This window comes from Erinaceus europaeus, chromosome 6, assembly GCF_950295315.1.
Source record: "Erinaceus europaeus chromosome 6, mEriEur2.1, whole genome shotgun sequence".
In the NCBI taxonomy this organism is placed as follows: domain Eukaryota; kingdom Metazoa; phylum Chordata; class Mammalia; order Eulipotyphla; family Erinaceidae; genus Erinaceus; species Erinaceus europaeus.
In genome coordinates, this window is record NC_080167.1 from 15,992,558 (window position 1) to 16,015,122 (window position 22,565).

At 38.1% G+C, this 22,565-nt stretch overlaps 1 protein-coding gene across 3 annotated transcripts in view; it reads left to right on the forward strand.

Annotated features, from left to right (window-relative positions):
* Window positions 1-22,565, forward strand: part of KNTC1 (kinetochore associated 1) — a 105,922-nt gene that overhangs the window by 13,847 nt on the left and 69,510 nt on the right. For 2 of the 3 annotated variants that reach the window (XM_060193178.1, XM_060193179.1), the window contains exons 7-24: window positions 1,168-1,202; window positions 2,386-2,496; window positions 3,491-3,584; window positions 4,127-4,179; window positions 5,351-5,466; window positions 5,791-5,845; window positions 7,386-7,484; window positions 9,913-9,956; window positions 10,055-10,120; window positions 10,211-10,286; window positions 13,609-13,734; window positions 13,820-13,909; window positions 15,646-15,699; window positions 16,047-16,108; window positions 17,926-18,037; window positions 19,519-19,662; window positions 20,250-20,306; window positions 20,402-20,503. In XM_060193178.1, coding sequence (XP_060049161.1) covers window positions 1,168-1,202; window positions 2,386-2,496; window positions 3,491-3,584; window positions 4,127-4,179; window positions 5,351-5,466; window positions 5,791-5,845; window positions 7,386-7,484; window positions 9,913-9,956; window positions 10,055-10,120; window positions 10,211-10,286; window positions 13,609-13,734; window positions 13,820-13,909; window positions 15,646-15,699; window positions 16,047-16,108; window positions 17,926-18,037; window positions 19,519-19,662; window positions 20,250-20,306; window positions 20,402-20,503 — 1,496 coding nt within the window. Of the gene's footprint in view, window positions 1-1,167; window positions 1,203-2,383; window positions 2,497-3,490; window positions 3,585-4,126; window positions 4,180-5,350; window positions 5,467-5,790; window positions 5,846-7,385; window positions 7,485-9,912; window positions 9,957-10,054; window positions 10,121-10,210; window positions 10,287-13,608; window positions 13,735-13,819; window positions 13,910-15,645; window positions 15,700-16,046; window positions 16,109-17,925; window positions 18,038-19,518; window positions 19,663-20,249; window positions 20,307-20,401; window positions 20,504-22,565 lie in introns of all 3 variants that reach the window. The other variant, XM_060193180.1, reaches the window with a different exon arrangement.

Sequence of the window (22,565 nt, forward strand, 5' to 3'; positions counted from 1 at the left end):
ATCCAAAAAGATCTGTGTACACATGTTCTTGGCAGCATAATTTGTAATAGCCAAAACCTGGAAGCAACCCAGGTGTCCAACAACAGATGAGTGGCTGAGCAAGTTGTGGTCTATATACACAATGGGATACTACTCAGCTGTAAAAAATGGTGACTTTACCGTTTTCAGCCCATCTTGGATGGAGCTTGAAAAATTCATGTTAAGTGAAATAAGTCAGAAAGAGAAGGATGAATATGGGATGATCTCACTCTCAATCGGAAGTTGAAAAACAAGATCAGAAGAAAAAAAAAAAAAACCACAAGCAGAACCTGAAATGGAATTGGCGTATCACACCAAAGTAAAAGACTCTGTGGTGTGGGTGGGTGGGTGGGGAGAATACAGGTCCAAGAAGGATTCAGAGGACCTAGTGGGGGTTGTATTGTTATATGGGAAACTGGGGAATGTTATGCATGTACAAACTATTATATTTACTGTTGAATGTAAAACATTAATTCCCCAATAAAGAAATAAAAAAATGTATAACATTCTGAGGATATGAAAGATTTTACATAATTCTCCATAACTAAATGAGGGAGGTAGACAAGTAATAGATCTCTTCCAGGTGTCAGTGAAGAGATTCAGCAGTAAGTGGAGTGTTGGATTTGCATGCACCAGGAGAGGGCTCTGATCTTATTAAAAAAAACAAAACAAATGTAAAGGAAGGAAGGAATGAAGGAAAGGATGAATTTCTTTCATAGAAACATATAGAGACCTGTAGAACAGCCTAGTATAGCCCTGAGTAGAGCCTTAGTCACAATTTTCATCTTTGATTAAGAGCAAAGCTGTACAGTCACTGTTACATTACTGATTTCTCAACAGTGTTCTTTATTTACATATAAAAAATCAAGTATTTATTTATTTATTAGAGACAAAAATTGAGGGAAAGGGAAGAAAGACAACTGCAGCACTGTTTCACTGCTCATGAAGTTTCTCCCCTGCAAGTGGGGACGTTTGAACCTGGGTTCTTGAGCATGGTGATGTGTGCATTCTACCACGTGTGCCACTGCGTGGCCTATTCTAGCCAGGGTTGTTTTAATTAAATTATATATTAATTGACACAGAAGGGATGGCTTGGATGTATTTTGCACACTAATAGATAAATTTAGTCTATTTTCTCTTTTAACACAGCTATTGAGAATGGTGACTACAATACAGCAAAAAAGGTAAGAAAAAATATTGTCACCGGGGGTCGGGCGGTGGCGCAGTGGGTTAAACGCATGTGGCGCAAAGCGCAGGGACCGGCGTAAGCCCCCGGCTCACCTGCAGGGGAGTCGCTTCACAGGCGGTGAAGCAGGTCTGCAGGTGTCTGTCTTTCTCTCCCCTTCTCTGTCTTCCCTTCCTCTCTCCATTTCTCTCTGTCCTATCCAACAACGAATTGTGTCAACAAGGGCAATAACAATAACCACAACGAAGCTACAACAAGGGCAACAAAAGGGGGAAAAAATGGCCTCCAGGAGCGGTGGATTCATGGTGCAGGCACCAAGCCCAGCAATAACCCTGGAGGAGGAAAAAAAACATATATATATTGTCACCATGAAACTTATTTTAAATTTCATTAAATATTATTAGTGATTTAATATTGATTTACAAAATTACATGTCAACAGGGATATACATCCACTCTGTTCCCACCAATAGGGTTCTGAATCTTCAGTCGCCCCACTGCAAGCCACCACAATTCCCCCAAGGTTGTAGACCAACCACCATCTCTACAACTGCTACATTTATACATAATTGCCCCATTTTTCTTCCTGATCTAATCTTCTCTTCCCCTCCAGACCACTCATGACATTACTACCTCCATATGTCCCTCTCCTTTTCCTCCTCTCTGGGTACTGATGGAGTTGGAGTTCCAAGCCCTCCTGTCATTTCTCCCCAACCTGGACCAAGGTTTTGGGGATGTAGATGGTAGGAGGTCTGGCTTCTATAATTGCTTCTCTGCTGGATTTGGGTATTGACAGGTTGATACATACCCCCAGCCTGTTTCTATCCTTCCCCTATGGGTCAGAGCTCTGGAGAGGCGAGGTTCCAGGACACGCTGGTGAGGTCATCTGCCCAGAGAAGTCAGGATGGAATCATGGTAGCATCTGCAACTCGGTGTCTGGAGAAACTTATTTTTAATATACTGTAGTTTAAGAAAGTATATATGGAAATAGTCTGTTGGTTAATATTTGGGGAGTGAGAATGAAATAACAGTTTAGCATTTCTATTTTAAAAAATGTGTGTGTGATATGGTCTCTTTTGTCTCAGTACATTAAAAAAAACAACTGCTTTAAACATTTTTTTTTTGCTAACGAATTTGAACTCTGGTACATATATATCATTCTTATTTTTAAAAATTTTGCAGTTCCAAGGAGAAATCAAGTCCAGTTTTATTTCTACTGAAAATTATCATACTCTTGGTTGTCTCAGTCTTGTGGCCGGAGATGTAGCTGGTGAAATCTCAATGATAATTGGGGTAATTCTTTCTATAACATTTCATTTTATGTTATCTTAAAAGTGTCTTTATTAAAATATATTTTTTGGTTAAATTACAAAATAATTTGTAATGTATAACAAATTGAAATTGTAAGATTACAAAGTTAACTAAGTCATCCTATGTTGAACAAAAACAATCACTTTTGAAGGGTAGATAGCATAATGGTTATGCAAACAGACTCTCATGCCTGAGGCTCCAAAGTCCCAGGTTCAATCCCCTACACTACCATAAGCCAGAGCTGAACAGTGCTCTGGTTAAAAAAACAAACAAACAAAAAAAACAATCACTTTTATTTCTACCTAAAATTTATCTTCCTTGTTAATAATAATAATAGCAACATATCACTATTAAATTATTAATAGTAAATATTACTAGTATATATATTTCCTACCAGAGCATTAATCAGTTCTGGTTTATGGTGGTGTGGGAGATTGAACCTGGGACTTTGGAGCCTCATCATTATATCATCTACCTCTGTCTTTTAATTATTTTGGACATTTTATTTTAATGAAAGAGATACAGAGAGAAAAACACAAATAAACACCAAAGTACTACTCAACTCTGGCTTATGATGGTGCTGGAGATTGAACCTGGGAGCTTGGAGGTTGAAGCATGAAAGTCTTCATTATGCTGTCTCCTTAGCCTTTCCTTTGTTTTGGACCTAGAACTCTGGAAAATGAGCTCTCTTTAGGCCTGCTAGTGAGAATAAACCTGAGTTTCTCTTCTTTGCTGAAAATGAATTGCATTTAGTTCCTTCTTGTTTTGTGCAACAATAGTGATTCTCTGCTTTGTTCTTTTGCTCTCTTCTCTTACTAATTTTTTTGTTTGGTTTTAGAAAAAATTATTTGAACTTGACTATATAAGTGTATTTTGTAATTTACATGTTATTCATACAACTTACATGTTTCTACTTTGCAGAGGGTTCATGTCTAACAGCTACTTTTGGTTTGATGTAACCTTTTTACTTCTACAGGGAACTGGTAATTGTGCTCTTTCAAAATGGGAACCAGATTCTTCCAAGAAAGAAATGACAGTTAAAAATGTTATTGACTCTGAGATTATTAAAGGTAAAATGAATTAGTGAAGCCACTTTTGGTTTTGGTGAGTTTTAATATCTCAGGTATGCCATTTTGGCCATTTCACCATTTCACTCTTGAAACAACCCACATTAATTTGATAATTGTCCACATACATGGCTCTTCTTTAAAAGTTGCTTTTTTTTTTTCTTTGTTAGGACAGAGATAATTTGAGATGAGAAAGGGAGGTAGGAAGGCAGAGAAAGAAAAATATCTATAGCCCCACTTTATCCCTTGTGTAGCAGTTGGGGACTGGGAGCTTGAACCTGGGTCCTTGTGCATGGTGATGTGTTCACTCTACCAGGCACACTGCCTCCTAGTCCCAGTAGTTGCTCTTGTTCATTTAAAGAAGTTTTGCTTTTTACTATTCTCCTAAATATTAAAAATATGAACGAAAGATAAAAATAGGAAAACAGACAAATGAAGCTTTTGTTTACATGTAGTTTTACCTTTCCCTAACTTTGTTTGCTATTTAGATGATGAGGTGTAATGCTGAAATGTAATCTTTTCATACTTTGCTTTCTCTTTTGTAGGTGCAAAGAAGTTCCAGCTGATAGACAATCTACTTTTTATTCTTGATACTGATGTATGTTTTTGACATTTATCCTTCAATCACTTGCTATTATGTTTAACATTTAAAATGCTGTTGAATTTACAAAGACAAGGATTTTATGTGGTTTAGATTTCTATCTTGTTTATTTTATTTTAATTTCATTTTAACAGAGCATTGCTCAGCTCTGCTTTATGGTGATGCAGGGGATTTGAACCTGGGACTTTGAAGCCTCAGTCATGAGAGTCTCTTTGCATACCCATTATGCTAACTCCCCTGCCTCTAGATGATTATATTGTGTGTCACACTTTATTTTAAGATAAATTTCAAAAAATATCTCTACATGCACATTTTTAATTGAGAAAATGTGTTAGGGGCCGGTGGGAGTGCACAGGGTTAAACACACATAGTATGAAGCACAAGGACTGGCTCAAGGATCCCAGTTCGAACCCCTGGTTCCCCACCTGCAGAGGGGTTGCTTCACAAGCAGTGAAGCAGGTCTACAGGTGTCTTATCTTTCTCTCCCTGTCTCTGTCTTCCCCTCCTCTCTCTATTTCTCTCTGTCCTGTCCAACAACGAGAAAAGCAATCACAACAATAGCAATAGTGACAACAACAAGGGCAACAAAAATGGGGAAAAGTAACCTCCAGGAGCAGTGGATTCATAGTGCAGGCACCAAGCCCCAGCGATAACCCTGGAGGCAAAAAAAGAAAAGAAAAGAAAATGTGTTTAAGGTTAGATTGTGGCACATTTGGTTGAGTGTACATGTTACCATGCATAAGGACCCAAGTTCAAGCCCATGGTCCATACCTGCTTGGAGAATCTTCTCAGCACTGAAGCAGTGCTGTAGGTTTCTTTTTGTCTCTTTCCCTTTTTATCTCTCCTCCCACTTTAGTTTCTGTCTCTATACAATACATAAATAAGTAAAATATTAAAGAAGAAAGAGAATATGGGAATATTATAAATATTATAAATATTATAAATATTATAAAAGGGGAATATGTTAGCAGTTGAGCACCTGGTAGTGCACACATTTTACCATGTGCTAGGACTTACGTTCAAACCCGGGGTTCCACCTGTGAGGTGGGCGGAGCTTCACAAGTGATGTAGTGCTGCAGGTATCCCTCTCCCTCTTTCCATCTTTCTCATTGTCTCTACCAGAAAAGAAAGAAATGGCAAATGTGTTTATGAAATATCTCTTTTGCAGAATGTGCTGAGTTTATGGGAATTTTACACTTTGACTCTTCTATGGAACTGGTCCTGTCTACATGTGGAAGATTTTCTTCTTACCACGGAAGCAGATTCACCTTCATTAGTTACATGGTATGATTTGAGCCTAGCAATGATCTCCCTGCTGTTAGAATCCAGATTCTTGCCTGGTTCTTCTGTTCAGACCATTTATTATGTTTTGCATGCTAAATAACACTGAGACAACTTTCAGGGTGAGGACCATTTTATTGTTGGCCAATTTATTGAGAACAAATAGATGATATGAACCCCCAAGTGATTGTGCTAGAAAATGTGTGAGTCTGGTCCATAAAAACATGCATCAATTTTAACTTTGTAGAACAATATTCCATGACTTAATTTACTTCTGTCCCTTGGCTAAGCTTACTTGGTTCACTTATACCTTCTTTTCTTTTTTAGGAAAGGAATTACGAATCTCAAATTAGTAGCTCTGACAGTAACTGCTAATAAAAAGGTATTTTATCTCATGTTTGACCATATTATATGCTGCAAATAGCATTAACTACATTGAACCTAATATAGTTTACATGTTAATTATATCTCAATAGTAAAAGCAAAAGAAATATCATACAAAAGTAAAATAGTTCTTATAGTATATTAACTCATCATTCACAGTCATTTGATAGATCAGAAATAACCCTACAGGTCTTTTTTTCCCTAGTAAAAAAAGGATATAAATCCCATGTTAGATTTTATTTTATTTTATTTTATTTTTAATTTTTTATTTAAGAAAGGATTAATGAACAAAAACATAAGGTAGGAGGGGTACAACTCCACACAATTCCCACCACCCAATCCCCATAACCCACCCCCTCCCATGATAGCTTTCCCATTCTCTAGCCCTCTGGGAGCATGGACCCAGGGTCGTTGAGGGTTGCAGAAGGTAGAAGGTCTGGCTTCTGTAATTGCTTCCCCGCTGAACATGGGCGTTGACTGGTCGGTCCATACTCCCAGTCTGCCTCTCTCTTTCCCTAGTAAGGTGTGTCTCTGGGGAAGCTGAGCTCCAGGACACATTGGTGGGGTCTTCAATCCAGGGAAGCCTAGCCAGCATCCTGGTGGCATCTGGAACCTGGTGATTGAAAAGAGAGTTAACATATGAAGCCAAACAATTTGTTGAGCAATCATGGATCCCAAGCTTGGAATAGTGGAGAGGAAGTGTTAGGGAGGTACTCACTGCAAACTCTAGTGTACTTCTGCTTTCAGGTATATATTTTGCAGTAGTTTATGGATACGTGTGCACATAAGCTCTCTCTCACAGAAACTGGTGTATATCTAGGTTATGGGACTTTGTTAGAAAGTGAACTACCTGAGATGAAATTAGAGTACTATAAAAGGAAAGGTCTCACCCGAGTAATGAAGCTGAAGGGTTGTCATTCCACACGTGAAGTCTCTGGATACAGTCTGAGGTGAAGCATGTTGAGGTGGCAATCGTTGCTTTGGTTAGGTTGTGATCGGTGGATGCAATATTATTTGGTTTGGATTGGGAGATGCATACGGGAAAGTGGGCCCTATCCAAGGGTTCCAGGACTGGGGGAAGTAGGGGCTCTATAGTGAAGATGTGAGGTTCCTGCTGTCTTAGGGTTCAAAAAGACAATCGATAGTTAATATTATCATCACATTATTTGTTAATTGGGTTAACTTTGAAAAGTCCCTTTGTTATGGTTTGCTGTACAGTATCCAGTATCTTGTATATAGCTGTGCTGTTGGATGCTTCCATGTTAGATTTTAAACAGCGTTTTAGGAATTAAAATGTTCACAAATGTTTATAAAGTGATTCTTATGTAGTTCTGGTCCTGAGAAATTGACAATCATCATAAGCACAATTTTTAGCATGGGCCTCAGGTATGTGGATTTTCATTGTATAGATCTGAAAAGTGAATTATAATAATATTTTATGGGATAGTTAAATGATACAATAACAAATTACAGTGACTGTGAAGTGCTATCTTGTGCTTTTTGACCTACTAAATTAAATGCTATACTATTTTTCTTAGATGAAAAACTTTGTGGTTTATTCATTACCTACAATGGAAATACTATATTCTTTGGAATTATCTAGTGTTTCTTCTCTGGTGCAAACAGGAATTAGCACAGTAAGTTGATGTATATTTTGAATTACTTTATAATTTAGAAAACATGAATGACTAAATAAGTTTGTGGAACCTACTGGGATATCTGGGTAGATACCAGGCTTATAACTGTTTGTTATCAGAGGTCCTCAGCTACACTTATCCATAGCCAGTCTTCATGAGAAAACAGAATAGGAGCTAAGGATATTACTCAATGATAGGACATAGGCTTTGGAATTCAGAGGACCCAGGCTTTACTCCCAGCACCACAATTTGCCAGAACTGAGTAAAGCTCTGGTTTTTCTCTCTCATCAAAATAAGTCTTAAAAAAAAAAAAAAAAGAAAAAAGAAAGAAAGGTTGCTGGTTGGTGGCATTCTGTGTTAAGCACACATAGTACTAAGTGCAAGGACCGGAGCAAGGATCCCAATTTGAGTCCTGGCTTCCCACCTGCAGGGGAGGTCGCTTCACAAGTGGTGAACCACGTCTGCAGGTGTCTGTCTCCCTCTCTATCTTCCCCATGCCTCTCAGTTTCTCTCTTTCCTATTGAATAAAATTGGAAAAAATGGCCTCCAGGAGCAGTGGACTCATAGTGCAGGCACTGAGCCCCAGCAAGAACCCTGCAGGCGAAAGAAAGAAGGAAGGAAGGAAGGAAAGAAATTAGTCAAATTAAGTAGTCATCTGTTCATTCAATTTTCTTATTCCATTGTAACAAATATGGATACGTTGGAGGCAGGTTTACTACTTTATTTCTACTTGTTATCTTTATTAGTGAACAAATATTTTGTATTCCTTGCATAAGGATCCTGGTTTGAGCCCCCGGCTCCCCACCTGCAGGGGAGTCGCTTCACAGGCGGTGAAGCAGGTCTACAGGTGTCTATCTTTCTCTCCTCCTCTCTGTCTTCCCCTCCTCTCTCCATTTCTCTCTGTCCTATCCAACAATGACAACATCAATAACAACAACAGTAATAATTACAACAGCAATAAAAAATAACAAGGGCAACAAAAGGGAAAATAAATATATTTTAAACAATATTACTACCTTTGTTTCATCTAACTTTATATACATGTAAACATACATTCTGTTTTTCCAAGTTATGTGGAAATGACTTTCTGACATTATGACCTATTATACCTAAACCTGTCAGCCCATACTGCCCAAGGGTGAGGGCATTCTTCCACACACTTATCAAAATGAGAAAATTCAAGAGCAATACAACACTACTGTGAAGTATACAATCTTGATTCAAATTTTATCAATTCATTGTAGCAATTTCTTTAAAATTCTTTTTTTGACCCAGTATCCAATCCAAACTATTGAATTTAGTTGTCATGATTATATGGTAGTTTATTTTAACCTAGAATAGTTCTATTTTTTTTTTAAATTTATTTATTTGTTTACATTATGAGATAGATTAGAGCACCATTCTATACTCTGCTATACCAGAGATCAAACCTTCTGCCTTTTGTGTCCTTAAACACTGACAGTTTTGAAGAATCCTAGATTGTTGTGTTATAGAAAGTTCTTCTGTTAAGTGGGGAGATAAGACAATAGATCTACAAAAAGATTTTCTTTCATGCCTGAGGCTATGAAGTCCCAGGTTCAATCCCCACCACCAGAGCTGAGAAAAAAAAAAGAAGAAAGAAATAATCTGTATTTGGGGCCAGTTGTTGAACACATATGTCATAATGAGTAAGGACCTAGAGCATTCCCAATCTGCAGGGAGGAGAAATCTGTCTCTTTCCCTCTGTATCCCCTCTCCTATCAAAAAAAAAAAAGAAAGTTCTCTGTTTGGATTTACCTGTTACTACTCTTTTTTTTTTTTTTTTAAATATGTATTCCCTTTTGTTGCCCTTGTTCTTTTATTGTTGTAGTTATTGATGTTGTTGTTATTGGATAAGACAGAGAGAAATGGAGAGAGGAGGAGAAGACAGACACCCACAGACCTGCCTCACTGCTTGTGAAGCGACTCCCCTGCAGGCGGGGAGCCGGGGACTCAATTGGGATCCTTACTCCGTCCTTACGCTTCGCGTCATGTGCAGTTAGCCCTCTGTGCTACCACCCGACTCCCAGGATTTATTTATCTGTTATTTCAGCAATATGACTAGTTTCCATCCTAGGCTTTTTGATAGGAAGAGTGTGTAGAAAAAAAAAAAAAACTGTTCTAACTATATCATATTAAAGGATCCAAGTTCATTTGTCCCGATACTGATCACTGGGTTATGACAGTTCTGTCAGATTTCTCCATAATTAAAGGCGCATTTTCCCACCTCGTAATTAGTGATTTCTGTGGTTATAAGACCATGAGAATATCTTCCCAACCCCCAATGCTTTTTTCTTAGTGTTTTTAAAATCTGCTGAGATTCCTGCCTAGACTAGTTGTTACTCTAGGAAATATGAAATGAATTAATTTCTTATTTCAGTTTTATACATTTTTTTTGTTGTTGTCATAGGATACCATATATCTTCTGGAAGGAATTTGCAAAAATGATCCAAAGTAGGTTATATTTTCTTTTATCAAATGGATTGTTAATTAGCAGCTAAGTTAAGATTTAATTAAGTGACAAATATGCTTATAGTGAAAACTTTTTCCAGATCATCTGAAGACTCAGTCTCTGTTTTAGTACTTAGATGTCTTACAGAAGCTTTACCAGAAAATAGGTAACTTCTCATTTTCTCTTAAGCCTTACTCTTAAATCTCCTGTAAAATACAGATTGTACTGAAATGAAATTTCTTTTTCATTTTGACAGATTGAGTCGGTTACTTCATAAACACAGGTTTGCTGAAGCTGAGAGCTTTGCCATTAACTTTGGACTAGATGTTGAGGTAATCATTCCATTGTTCATTCATTTGTTCATTCGTTCATTGAATAGGCTTTTTTAAAAAAAATATTTTCATGCCTGAGGTGTCAAAGCTCCCAGGTCCATTCTTTAAATTTTTTTTTTTTTTTTTACTGTGGGGTTTTCCTCCTAGGACATGACGGGCCATGGGGGGGTCTGTGCCTTTCAAGGCTGCCCTCACGGAGCGCCTAGCGCTGATCCAGCCCTAAAAAAATTTTTTTTATATTTATTTTTTCAGTATTTTATTTATTAATAAAAGGGATAGGAGGAGAGAGAGAGAGAAAGAATCAGACATCACTCTGGTACATGTTCTGCTGGGGAATCGAACTCAGGACCTCACACTTGAGATTCCAACTCTATTTATTTATTTACTTATTCCCTTTTGTTGCCCTTGTTGTTTTATTGTTGTAAAGTTATTGTTGTTGTCGTCATTGTTGGATAGGACAGAGAGAAATGGAGAGAGGAGGGGAAGACAGAGAGGCAGAGAGAAAGACAGACACCTGCAGGCCTGCTTCACCACTTGTGAAGCGACTTCCCTGCAGGTGGGGAGCTGGGGGTTCAAACTGGGATTCTTAAGCCGGTCCTTGTGCTTGGCACCATGTACGCTTAACCTGCCTAGCTACTGCCCGAGTCCCGAGAGTCCAACTCTTTATTCTCTGTGCCACCTCCTAGTCCACAAATAGGCATTTCTTCACGTGCTAGACTCTGGAGAGAGACTGCTAGAACATAATTGGAACTTAGAGTTTATATAGGGAAAAAGTAAATAAATAAGATAGGAAAAAATTAAGTTTACAGGCCTATAGTTAAGACCAATGGAGGGACCCAGGAAAATAAAACAAAGGATGCAAGTATGAATGTGCATGTACTGGTCGCTGCATGTGCCAGGTTCTGGATCTCTCTCTCTCTTTCGCACTCTCTTTCTCTTTCAGTAGTAAAAAATTTTAAGCCATTTAAAAACTTTTTAATAGTGGTTTCCAAGACTATAAGATTACAGGGTATACCACCAAATTTCTGTGCCCTCATTCTCCCAACAATAATCATCATTGTTCTCAAAAAGTCTTAGAAACAAATTGTTTGCTTCTGTTTTAATGAATTTTTTTTTTTTTTTTGCCTCCAGGATTATATTGCTGGGGCTTGGTGCCTGCACTATGATGAATCCACTGCTCCTGGAATCCATTTTTTTCATTTTGTTGCCCTTGTTGTTGTTGTTAATGTTATTGTTGCCATTGTTGTCATTGTTGTTGGATAGGACAGAGAGAAGTCAAGAAAAGAGACACCTGCAGATCTGCTTCACCACTTGTGAAGTGAACCCCCCTCCTCAGGTGGGGAGCCGGGGGCTTGAACCGGGATCCTTATGTTGGTCCTTGCACTTTGTGCCATGTGCGCTTAACCCACTGCACTACCGCACAGCCACCTCCCCCCCTTTCTTAAATGAAGTGCCCAAGAGAAAATAAATATAGTATCTCACAGATGCACTCTATTTCTAAACTACCTCCTTGATCCCACTGGAAAAAAAAAATTTAAGAGATGAAAGAGGAGAGAGAGGAGGAGAGATACCAGAGCAGTGCTTCACCACTCATGATTTTACCTGTTTTTGTCTTCTTATTTTTTAAAAAATATGTATTTATTAGAAAGAGAGTGATGGTAGAGAAAGAGAATTAGAACAGCACTCTGGTACATGCAGTGTGTGGAATTGTACCTTAGAGCCTCATGCTTTAGAGCCCAGTACTTTATCCATTGTGCCACCGCACAATTCACTTGTCTTTTTATTTTATTTTTTTTAATGTGGTGCCCAATAATGAATCTAGTGCTTGGTGTATACATGCTACCACTACTGAGTGACATCCCTGGACCAGTTTTTTCTTTCTTTATTGGAGAAAAGAAAGAGGGTGTGACAGAGAGAAGAGACATCACAGCACTGTTCACGCAAATGCACTCACGTGTTGGTTATTGAATTCTGATAGCCTTGCAAGTAAGGCTTGTACTCTACAGTTTCTGAGACATTTCCTCAGCGCTGTCATCACTTTTTGTTTTTCCTTTTTTAAGATTTATCTATTCAGGGGTCAGGTGGCGGCGCACCTGGTTGAACGCTCATGTTACAGTGTGCAAGGACCCAGGTTCAAGTCGTCCCCCGCACCCCCCACACCATCCCCACCTGCAGAGGAAAAGCTTTGCTAGTGGTTAAGCAGGTGTCTAAGTGTCTCTTTCTCTCTCCCTCTCTATCTCAAAATACCCTGTCAGTTTCTGGTTGCCTCTAAAGATAATAAAAAACTTAGAAAAATCAATAAAATTTAAAAGATATTTATCTATTCATTTATAAGTGAGAGAAAACTAAAACATCAAGCTGGCATATGTAATGATGGGGGCTGAACCCAGGACCCCGTGCTTGAGAGTTCACCCATTTTGAGTGGTATGCTTTCAGACACACTATAAACCCTCTTAGATTTTTTTCCATTGTAGAATGGGGATATTAGTATTAGGTATACAGTATTACTTAGGTTTTCATGAGATTTAAATGAGAATGATTCACTTAGAGGTTTTAGCATCCTTGAGACATTTGGTGAGAATTCGCTAGAAATGGTGCCTTGAGAAGCTCAGATGACAGTGCACGACTTTGCCATGTGAGCAGTCAGGTTCCAGCCTGGCTTCCACCTCAGTAGAAGTTCCAGTACTTTGATGCTTCCCCCCACATACACTGCTTTTTATCTGACAAAGAGCCTGGAGCAACGAAGCCCAGTGACAACAGTAATAAAACAAATTCAATGGAATTGGTTCCCATAATTCTTTTTAAAATTTATTTTATTTTTATTATATTTGATAGGACAGAGAAATTGAGAGAGGAGGGGGAGGTGGAGAGGGTAGGGGAAAGATGAGCACTGCTTAACTACTTGCTAAGCTTGCCCTTTCCAGATAGGGCTGGGGCTTGAACCTGGCTTGAACCTAGTGTACCACTGCCTGGTTGCTTTCATAACTCTTAATACTTATCTTTATTTTTTAAGAATTTTTTTGTTGAGTGCCTCTTATTTATTTAATTTTTCTATTTATTAATTAATTTTACCAGAGCATGTCTGGTTTATGGTGTAGCTGGGGATTGAATCTGAGGCTGGCTTGAACCTCTGAAGAGCATCAGGCATGAAGTCCATTTGCATAGCCTGGATTATAAGTGTGTTAGCTTCCTTCATACTTATTCTTGGACTACAGGATAATTTAACTTTCATAAAAGTTTTATCGCATGCAGCCTAAGGAACCACCACCCATAGGCATGGTTTTGCTATACAGTGCTTGATGTGGTAATGTTTACATTGCAGCTTGTTTACAAGGTAAAGTCAAACAATATATTGGAGAAATTAGCTTTGAGTTCTGAGGACACCAGTGAGCAGATTGAATGGCAAAAACTTGTGGATGAAGCTAAGGAAAATTTACATAAAATCCAGGTATGTTTTCCCTGTTGTGTACTAGACTGCTTAGGTGGGCTGATCAACACTAGGTTCCTTACTCTGTCTGATATTTGTGAAATAGGATGATGAATTTGTGGTGAATTACTGCTTGGAAGCTCAATGGATAACCTATGAAACAACCCAGGAAATGCTAAATTATGCCAAAACCAGGGTAAGTTTTTGTAACATTTGTACATGTTAGCTTGTCTTATGGAAAAGTGGTGAAGCAGTGCTGCAGGTGTCTGTCTCTCTTTTTAAAAAATATTTATTCTCTTGTTGCCCTTGTTGTTTTATTATTGTATTTGTTGTTGAATATGACAGAAATGGAGAGAGGATGGGAAGACAAAGGGGGAGAGAAAGACACCTGCAGACCTGCTTCACTGCTTGTGAAGTGACTCCCCTGCAGGTGGGGAGCCAGGGGCTCAAACCGGGATCCTTATGCCTGTCTTTGCACTTTGCACCACCTGCGCTTAACCTGCTATGCTACCGCCCGACTCCCTCTGTCTCTCTATCCCACCCTTCCCTCTTGATTTCTGGCTGTCTCTGTCTAACAAATAAAAGTAAAAAGATAATTTAAAAAAATCTTTAAAAATAAATCACTTTTTAGAAATGAATGATTGGGGGGCTGGGTAGTGGCGCATGCAGTAGAACACATGTATTACCATGCCCAAGGACCCAGGTTCAAGTCCCTCCTTCCCACCTGCGGAAAAGCAGCTTCAGAAGAGGTGGAAGGAATAGTGCTGCAGGTGTCAGTTCTCTTCTGTCTCTCTCCCCATATTTGTTTTTCACTCTAAAAAGGAAGGGAGCATGGTGATAATTAATAAAATAATTTTCAATAACTGTACCATAAACCATTATCTCCCTCAATAAGATGATTTGAAGAAGAAAAAAAAGTGAATTCTTGAGCTGCCAAATAGCTCACCTGGGGAAGTGCCTGCTTTGCCCTGTGTATCACCCAGGTTAAAACTGTACCCACTTTACTGCAGGGAGCCTTTGTGCTGTGGTATCTTTCCCCTCCTCCCCTCTCTGTCTTACTCTGTTTATATCTGAAAACAGCCTGGCGTGGTGAAGCCCTAGCAAAGTCAAAATAAAGAGATTATTGGACATGGTAGGTAGGATAATGATTATACAAAAAGACTCTCAAACCTGGGACTCCATAGTCCCAGTTTCATTACCTGTACCACCATAAACCAGAGCTGGGCAGTGCTCTGGTTTCTCTCTCCCTCTCCCTCTCCCTCCCTCTCTTTCCCTGTTTCTTCTTCTTTTTATTATTTTTTATCTTTTTTTATTTGATAGATAGCCAGAAATTGAGAGGGGAGGGGGGTTATAGAGAGGGAGAGACACCTATAGCACTGCCTCACCACTCGTGAAACTTTCCCCCTGCAGATGGGGACCAGGGACTCGAACCTTGGTCCTTGCGCACTGTAACATGTGCGCTCAACCAAGTGCACCACCACCCAGTCCCCCTCTGTTTCTCATAAAAACAAAAAATGAAATACTTTCCTATTAAAGAGAGTTAAATATATCAAGCCTAGTTGACTGGCCAAATGATGCTAACCTCTCTTTTTCCCTCTCTGTCTCCTCCTTCTCTAAGGATTTCTCTCTGTCTCTAACCAATAATTAATAAATAATTTAAAAACAAGCAATAAAAATAAAAAATTAAACTATTAATAACAAACTATTAATAACAAATAAAATTATTTTGAAATAAACAGGCATAGCAGGTGGGCAAAGACTGTGAGCTAGTTCAATAAAGTGCCTTATATTTTTAAATTTCCTTATCGGTTACTATTCATCTCAGTGTACAAGGTAACCACATCTAATGATAATTTTTCCCTTGACTCACAGACCATTCCTGTATGGAAAACATAGTAAATATTCTAACCATATTTCTTACTGTTCATTTAGCTTTTGAAGAAAGAAGATAAATCTGTACCTGTCTACTCTGATGGCTTAAAAGAGGTAATTGCATTCAACTTTTGCTCAGTGTGAGGAGTGAATGTACTTTTACAATTTATTGTTTTTCAATTCAAGGGAAGCCCATCTATATCCCTTCTACCCCACAAAGAACAAGTTGTTGTAATACTTGTTCTTCATCTGCAAAATGGAGTAAGATTAGGACTTAACAGAGTTTGTTATGAGGTCAAATAAATTAATTGAAATAAAGATTTTGTGTGGTACTTCAAATCAAGTCCTGAAACAGTTCTTAATTATTTTGGTATTCAAGCTCTGGCACCATACCATAAGATTGTTTTTATTTCAATAATAATATTCACACCTTCAGGTTATTGTTATTTATTTAATTTTAGGTACTAAAGGCTCATGCAAAGTTGACTACATTTTACGGTGCATTTGGACCTGAAAAATTCAGGTATATATACTTCTCATTTTTTAAAAGATTTATTTATTTGAGGGGAGTGAAAGAGAACTAGAGCATCACTTTGACATATGATGCTATGGATTAAATTTAGGACTTCATGCTTGAGGGGCCAATGCTTAATTCACTGGACTACCCCCCGGCTGCTATTTCTCATTAAAAAAATAAATTATATATTGTATATATATTATAATGTGTATATATATATGTGTGTGTGTATGTGTGTATACACACATACACATGAATATGTGGTTTCAATTTTAATGTCATAGAAGATGGAATATTACCATCATTGAGTTTGTATTTCTGGTGGTTTGAGTGATTGAAAAAATTATTTTTCCTGCTAAACTTTAGACACTTTCTGTACTGTCTATGTAAACTAATATTGTGTACATGTATGTGTATGTAGCCAATGTCTTGCACAGACACTGTTACATTAGTTCAGACCACTTTTTCATTCAGATATACAGAGTGACCACAACACCTAACTTTCCTCTGGTGCTGCAGCACTTTCCATGAGGTACCAGCTCTTGAACTGGACCACACACATGACAAGATATGGTCTCTAGCTGGTGAACTATCTTTTCAGCCCTATGTTTGTTTTTTAAAATATTTATTTATTCTCTTTTGTTGCCCTTGTTGTTTTATTGTTGTAATTATTGTTGTCATTGTTGGTGGATAGGACCGAGAGAAATGGAGAGAGGAGAGCAAGACAGAGAGGAGGAGAGAAAGATAGACACCTGCTTCACTGCTTGTAAAGCAACTCCCCTGCAGGTGGGGAGCTGGGGGCTCGAACTGGGATCCTTATGCCTATCCTTGCGCTTTGCACCACCTGTGCTTAACCTGCTGTGCTACTGCCTGACTCCCTCAACCCTATGCCTTTGAATGGTAAATTAATGCATATACCTTTCACCTTAGCAATTTCACTTCTAGAAAATGATCCTACTTGGTATACTAACCTGTACACCCAGAATGTCATTATTTATACTTAGAAAATATAATTACATTAAAAGTAAGACATTCATTTATAAAGAAAAACCGAATGAAATCTGGCTAGACAGTTGTCCCAATACCATTACCAAATGATTCCCTTTTTCATTGCTGATTGAAATGTTATCATATCTTTAAAAAGTAATATATTTAAATCTGTCTGTAGATTCTAATTCCATTTAGTTGATCTCATTGCTCAAGTTATTTTATTTAATTTCGTAAATCCGAAGCATTCTTAAAATGAAAATTGTTGAGTACATAAAGTATTAACTTTAGGGCAGGGGTAGATAGCATAATGATTATGCAAACAGACTCATGCCTGAGGCTCCCTCAAGTCACAGGTTCAATCCCCCACATCACCATAAGTCAGAGCTGAGCAGTGCTCTGGTTAAAAAAAAAAAAAAAAGTATTAACTTTAAAATTCGTCATGCATTTACTTCATTGTTTTAACTCAACCTATTAGTAACATTTTAAGTTTGTTGATTTTGGGTGCTATATAAGGTGGTCTTCCCTCCTTTGAGAGATTTAAAAGCATAACTTGTTAATGAATATCTATTATTTTCCCTCTGTTGGCAAATAGGGCCCATCTGTAGTACTAATGCTGCTGCTTGTTTTATCATTTTGTCTCTCAGTCGCTAGGTAGAGAGATCCTGGAGATAGCAACAGCAGTAACAAAATCTTTGGAACATTTTAACTTTTTGAGAACAGTAGTTAGTTAGAATGTATGATAGCAATGTATGAAAAATGTATGATAGCAACTTGTAAAACCTTAATGATGAATAATGTTTAACTACTAACTTTCTCCATTTTTGATTCCACAGTGGTGGTTCTTGGATTGAATTTTTGAATAATGAAGATGATCTTAAGGATATTTTTTTACAGTTAAGAGAAGGAAACCTTATTTGTGCACAATACCTCTGGCTTAGACAGCGGGTAGGACATTCTGCATTACTTTCTTAATGGCTCTATACCACCTATAATAGGTGATTGAATCAGCATTGGACACTAACTAGGTAGCATATTAATGGGATGGTTTAAGGTTATCTGATCAAAATTAACCTACCCTAGAGAAAAATTATCTTCAGATGATATAAAATTAGAGGAAATACTTTAAGAGTACAGTAAGGGTGCATTTTGTCTCATCACTAAGAGTTATTTGCTCCTCTTGAAGGAATCCTGCTAAACGAGATAAACCAAAAAGAGGAGGATGTGGGGGGCTGGGCGGTGGTGCAGCAGGTTAGGCGCACATGGCGTGAAGCACAAGGATCGGCAGAAAGATCCCAGTTGGAGCCTCCAGCTCCCCACCTGCAGGGGTTGTCGCTTCACAAGTGGTGAAGCAGGTGTGCAGGTGTCTATCTTTCTCTCTCCCTCTGTCTTCCCTTCCTCTCTCGATTTCTTTCTGTCCTACTCAACAACAAAGACATCAATAACAACAGTAACAACAACGATAAACAACAAGGGCAACAAAAGGGGAAAAAACAGCCTCCAGGAGCAGTGGATTCGTAGTGTAGGCATCGAATCCCAGCGATAACCCTGGAAGCAAAAATTAAATTTAAAAAATAAAAAAATATATATAAAAGAGAAGGATGAATAGCAGATTTCTTACTCATAAGTGGAACTTATGAACAGAAAGGGGAAACACAAAATAAATAAAACCTGGGTGAATTTGGTGTATTCCACCAAAGCAAAGGACTCTGGGGAAGAGGGCAAGGAGAAGGCTGGCAGGGGTTGTGGAGGACTTTGGGATCTTGGCGCATGATGATGGAAAAGGACTTAAGTTAGGGGTGAGAGTGTTTTGTAGACACATATCATGGTGAGATAAAAATTTTTATTTGTGTTAACAACTGTACTGTAAACTACTAATCCCCAAATAAAATGATTAAAAAAGTTATTTGCTCCTAAACTGAGCTCAAAGGTCAACGTTTTATTAAGTGTTTAGGTAACAGACTTCTCATGTAATATTGTAGGAGAGGCTGTTCCTACTACAGTTCACATTTTGGTATAGCATGGCTTTTCAAATTGCTGCTCTGAAAATTCAGAGTGTTGGTAAGTAGTATTAAGCACACAAAGTAGTATCTGTGGATTCGTAGTGCAGGCATTGAGTCCCAGCGATAAGCTGGCTTATTGAATAGTCTTGCTTTTTAGAGTTTGTACTATCATCTCAAGCTAAGGTTTTTTTGAGAATGTTATTTCTGCCAGTTCTGCTTCCTCTTCATCTGCTCTTGTGCACCTGAGATTTTCTGGCACTTTTGATGCCCATTTCATTTGTATAGAGTAGATTCACCTTTAGGGTTCACTGTTAGATGAGTAAAGTGTTTTGTGAAATGACTTTCTAATAGATTTTTCCCTTTGGGAAGGTTGTCAATTTAAAGGTATTGGATAAATCTTAATTTCTCACTCTGTATATAATTTAGGCAAGCTTTGAAAGCAGATTTGATGTGAAAATGCTTGAAAACTTGCTCAATTCCATTTCTACACCAGTCTCATTGCAAAAGCTTTGCCCATGGCTTAAAAATGATGTGATCCCATTTGTGCGAAGAATTATACCGGAAGGACAGGTAAATTGTCTTCAAATTTTCCACTCTTAATGATTCAATTTTATTTTTTCTTTTAAAAATTTTTTTAATATTTATTTTATTTATTCCCTTTTGTTGCCCTTGTTGTTTTATTGTTGTAGTTATTATTGTTGTTGTCGTTGTTGGATAGCACAGAGAGAAATGGAGAGAGGGAGGGGAAGACAGAGAGGAGGAGAGTCGCCTGTGAAGCGACTCCCCTGCAGGTGGGAAGCCGGGGTTGGAACCGGGATCCTTATGCCGGCCCTTGTGCTTTGCACCACCTGCACTTAGCCCGCTGCACTACAGCCCGACTCCCAATTTTTTATTTTTCAAGATTAAGTCATGTTAATGCCAATAGGTTCATTGTCAAATCTGTTTTGAGAATTTATCAAGGAGGTTTTAAATTATTTCAGTGATTATCTGCTGAGTGATTTGTTTATTTTAACATGTTTGTGAACACTTTCAGCTCTGGTATATGGTAGTGCTAAGGACTGAATCTGGGACTGTGAAACTTAAGGTGTGGAAGTCTTTTGCATAACCAATATGCTATTTCCCAGTATTTTATTTTAAAACGATATTATCTGTTTCAGAAAATTCTTGCAAAATGGTTGGAGCAAACAGCCAGGAACCTTGAATTAACTGATAAGGTATACCAGTCAATTTACCTTTGAAAAAATATTAAAAAAAAAAATCCCATTGGCACAAAACATTATTTTTCATGACTTTCAACATATTTTTGAAGGCAAACTGGCCAGAAAATGGACTTCAGTTGGCGGAGGTGTTTTTCACAGCAGCAAAGCCAGATGAGTTGGGAATGACATCCTCTTGTCATTGGATTTCCTTGGTATGATATGGAAATAGATTTCTAGTTGTGAAGCTTTTAATGAATATTGATATATTTGCCAACATGTACTTAGAGGAAAATATCCAGAAACTGATCTGCTTCTTAAATTTTATTTTCTTTTATTGCCTACTTAAAAATTCTACAAAAGGGAAAGTTTGTTTTTGCCTTCCTGTTATTTTTGTTACCACTTCAACCTATTTCAATATGTTGTTTTTGTTTATGGAACCAATAGGACCAAAGCTATGGTGAGAGTGTTTTGCAAACATCTATCTTGATGAGTTGGGAAATGTACTATGTGCCAACAACTGTATTATAAACCATTAACCTCCCAATAAAAGAAAAAAATATATGTCAGCACACTCCTTGGTAGTTTAAATGGGATTTCTGCACCAGCAGTGTTTCATAGTGCTTTAAAAGAACAAAACTTACTAGTGCACCAGGTTTAGTTCTCAAAGGCAGTTTGAAGTACAGAAATGCAAACAACCTGGTACCATCTGACTCTGAAAGAAAGGCAAAAAAAAAAAAAAAGCAGTTCTTGGGAGAACAGAAGTCAGAAATATTAATGTTGTATTTGACATTATTTGAGGTTAGTTAACTACTTAACTTCTATATTGTTTTTTAGAAATATTTATTTATTTTGAGATAGAGAGAGACTAGATACCAGAGCACTACTAAGTTCTAGCAAAGGTGATGTTAATAATTGAGTATGGTGCTCCTCTGGCCTCAAGTTACATGTTAATACTTCTTCGAAGAGCCACTTTTGCATTATTTTAATTTTTTTAATGTTTTCAGATACCTTTATTTTTGCATAGAGACAGAGAAATTGAATGTGAAAGAGGGGATAGAGAAGAAGAGCAACAGAAAGACACCTGCAGCATTGTTTCACAGCTTGTGAAGCTCCTCTCTGCAGGTCCTTGGGCACCAACCATTGCACTACCTCTGGGTCCCTCCACTTCCAATTTTTTAAAAATATTTATTTATTTACTCTTTTGTTGCCCTTGTTGTTTTATTGTTGTGGTTATTATTGTTGTTATTGATGTCGTCGTTGTCAGATAGGACGGGGAGAAATGGAGAGATGAGGGGAAGACGGGGAGAGAAAGACAACTTCAGACCTGCTTCACTGCCTGTAAAGCAACTCCCCTGCAGGTGGGGAGTCAGAGGCTGGAAATCCTTAACGCTGGTCCTTGCACTTTGTACCATGTGCGCTTATCTCGCTGTGCTACCTACCACCCGACTCCCCACTTCTAAATTTTTAAGTTTATTTTGAAAAAAAAGAACATATCAAGTGCCTAAAAATAAGAAAGCATGGGAGTCGGGCTGTAGTGAGGCGGGTTAAGCACAGGTGGTGCAAAGCACAAGGACCGGCATAAGGATCCCGGTTTGAACCCCGGCTCCCCACCTGCAGGGGAGTCGCTTCGCAGGCGGTGAAGCAGGTCTGCAGATGTCTATCTTTCTCTCCTCCTGTCTTCCCCTCCTCTCTCCATTTCTCTCTGTCCTATCCAACAATGACAACAACAATAATAACTACAACAATAAAACAACAAGGGCAACAAAAGGGAATAAATAAATAAATAAATAAAAATAAGAAAGCATTCACTATGTTAAAGAAAAAAAGAGTGTGGAAGGTACATAGTATAATGGCTATGCAAAGAGACTCGCATGCCTGAGGCTCCAAAGTCCCTGGTTCAATCTCCCCCACACCATCATAAGCCAGAGCTGAACAGTGCTCTGGTAAAAAAAAAAAAAAAGAAAGAAGGAAGGAGAGAAAGAAAGAAAGAAAGAAAAAAAGGAAGATCCGTGTGTGTGTGTGTGTGTGTGTGTGTGTGTGTGTGTGTTTAAATAGATTGATACAGAGAGGCAGAGAGGAAATGAAAGGAACCACGACACTGAAAATTATTTTAGTGTGGTAGGGCCTGGACTCAAATCTTGGTCATACACATGGGAAAGCCACACACTATCCAAGTGAGCTACTTTGCTGCCCCATTAATATATATATGGCACTGGGGACTTGAAGCCTGGTCCTTGTGCAGTATAATATGTGCATTCAACCAGGTGCACACTG